This window comes from Nematolebias whitei, chromosome 23 (genome assembly GCF_014905685.2).
Source record: "Nematolebias whitei isolate Nwh7 chromosome 23, NemWhi1, whole genome shotgun sequence".
NCBI lineage: Eukaryota > Metazoa > Chordata > Actinopteri > Cyprinodontiformes > Rivulidae > Nematolebias > Nematolebias whitei.
This window is the reverse complement of record NC_056520.1, coordinates 2,047,766-2,049,771: the sequence shown is the minus strand read 5'-3', so window position 1 is coordinate 2,049,771 and position 2,006 is coordinate 2,047,766. Positions and strand designations below refer to the sequence as shown.

At 47.2% G+C, this 2,006-nt stretch overlaps 1 protein-coding gene across 2 annotated transcripts in view; it reads left to right on the top strand.

Annotated features, from left to right (window-relative positions):
- The window catches only part of LOC119428812 (ETS translocation variant 5), a 13,841-nt gene that overhangs the window by 1,855 nt on the left and 9,980 nt on the right, over nucleotides 1-2,006 (top strand). For both annotated transcript variants that reach the window (XM_037696500.1, XM_037696499.1), the window contains exons 2-3: nucleotides 1,431-1,496; nucleotides 1,604-1,685. In XM_037696500.1, coding sequence (XP_037552428.1) covers nucleotides 1,449-1,496; nucleotides 1,604-1,685 — 130 coding nt within the window. In that variant the 5' untranslated portion in view covers nucleotides 1,431-1,448. The remainder of the gene's footprint in view (nucleotides 1-1,430; nucleotides 1,497-1,603; nucleotides 1,686-2,006) is intronic.

The window sequence follows — 2,006 nt, the reverse complement described above, 5'->3', positions numbered from 1 at the left end:
GGTACTCGCCTGGTGCGTACCTGGTACTCGCCTGGTGCGTACCTGGTGCGTACCTTGTACTTTCCTGGTACTCGTCCTGGTGCGTACCTGGTACTCGTCCTGGTGCGTACCTGGTACTCGCCTGGTGCGTGCCTGGTACTCGCCTGGTGCGTGCCTGGTACTCGCCTGGTGCGTGCCTGGTACTCGCCTGGTGCGTGCCTGGTGCGTGCCTGGTACTCGCCTGGTACGTACCTGGTACTTGTCCTGGTACGTACCTGATACGTTCCTGTTACTTTTTTGGTGCGTACCTTGTACTTTCCTGGTACTCGTTCTGGTGCATACCTGGTACTCGCCTGGTGCGTGCCTGGTACTTGTCCTGGTGCGTACCTGGTACTCGCCTGGTGCGTGCCTGGTACTTGTCCTGGTGCGTGCCTGGTACTTGTCCTGGTGCGTACCTGGTACTCGCCTGGTGCGTACCTGGTACTTGTCCTGGTGCGTACCTGGTACTCGCCCGGTGTGTGCCTGGTACTCGTCCTGGTACGTACCTGGTACTTTCCAGGTGCGTGCCAGGTACATCCAAGGCCCGGACTGCCTGAGGAAGGGACTGGTTTTCTTGTACTTCCAGGCTACGTACCTGAATTTTACTGGGTTCTTACCGGATGTGCACGTATGGATACGTTGCTGGTTTGTCCCTAATTACTTACCAAGTGTATTCGAGGACCAGGCTGCATCAGGAAGTGACTTGTTACCCTGTACCTACAGGCTATGCACCTGGTACTTACTGGATACAAACCAGGTACTTACTGGTACATACCTGATAGAAACCAGGTACATACTGAACTGGAACCAGGCTGCACTATGAAGTAAATTATTATCCAGTACAAGATGTAGAAATAGATTTTATTTAAAATACATAAAATTATTTTTATTGAACCAAAAGTTTCTGACGTGAGAAGCTCCAGGTAAAAACCAGTGATAGTTTGAACAGTTCATATTAGGGGAAAAAAACAACGTTTTGTGTTTGTTGTTGTTTTTGTGTTTGTTTGTATGGGATAAAGTTCAAACTGAACTTATAACATGCTTAAATAAATTATTGTTCTGTGTTTTAAACCATCCTCAGACACCTGCACGTGTTTGCTCTTTGGAAAGAAACTAATATTTACCTCGTGCTCGTCGACGCTCCGCCGTGTGAAGGTGCAGCCGCGGGGAAACGCGTCACGTTTATTGCTCCCTGCTTATCACCGTTCCCGTCGCCTCTGATTGGTTCACCGCTCACCTCGCTCGGAGCTTTAATTATCTACAGAGCTGTAAAATCCTCTTTTTTTTCAGGTCATTGAAGTTAGAAACAAACAAATGGAGCGCCGTGAAAGAGATGACGGGTTGAATCCCTGCAGGAAATCCGTTGCTTCAGAACGTTTCTCTGGTAATAATCTCGCCTTTTATTTCTCCAGGGTGAAGACTGCAGCAAAATGGACGGCTTTTACGACCAGCAGGTCCCCTTTGTGGTGCCCGAGAGCGTAAGTTTCTTGATTTGACACTTTAATCCCACATAATTATTGCTTTCTGCACAAGAGGACATAAAAAGAATGAAGTCTGAGTCGTGTTGTGGTTCCTGCTGCCGTAGAGCCGTCACCCAGAGGAGGAGCGGTGCCTCAACGACAGGCGGAGGACGTTCTACGACACCGAGCTGGCCCAGGACACCGAAGGTACAACAAGACGAACAAAAACCAGAGGAGTCCGCTAAAAAAAAACAGCTCGAAAGAGCCGAAAATTAGCTGTTAAAGCTAAAGAAGCTAAACATCAGCTCACAGCTAACTAATAAAGAACACTGTAGCTTCATTTTAAGTTTGGATAAGGACTAAAATTAGCAAAAGGCTAACTAATTGCTAAAAGTAACAACAGACTAGCTAATTGCTGAAAGTTACAGGCTAGCTAATTGCCAAAAGTAGCAAAAGGCTAACTAATTGCTAAAAGCAACAGGCTAGCTAATTGTTAAAAGTAGCAAAAGGCTAATTGCTAAAAGCAAC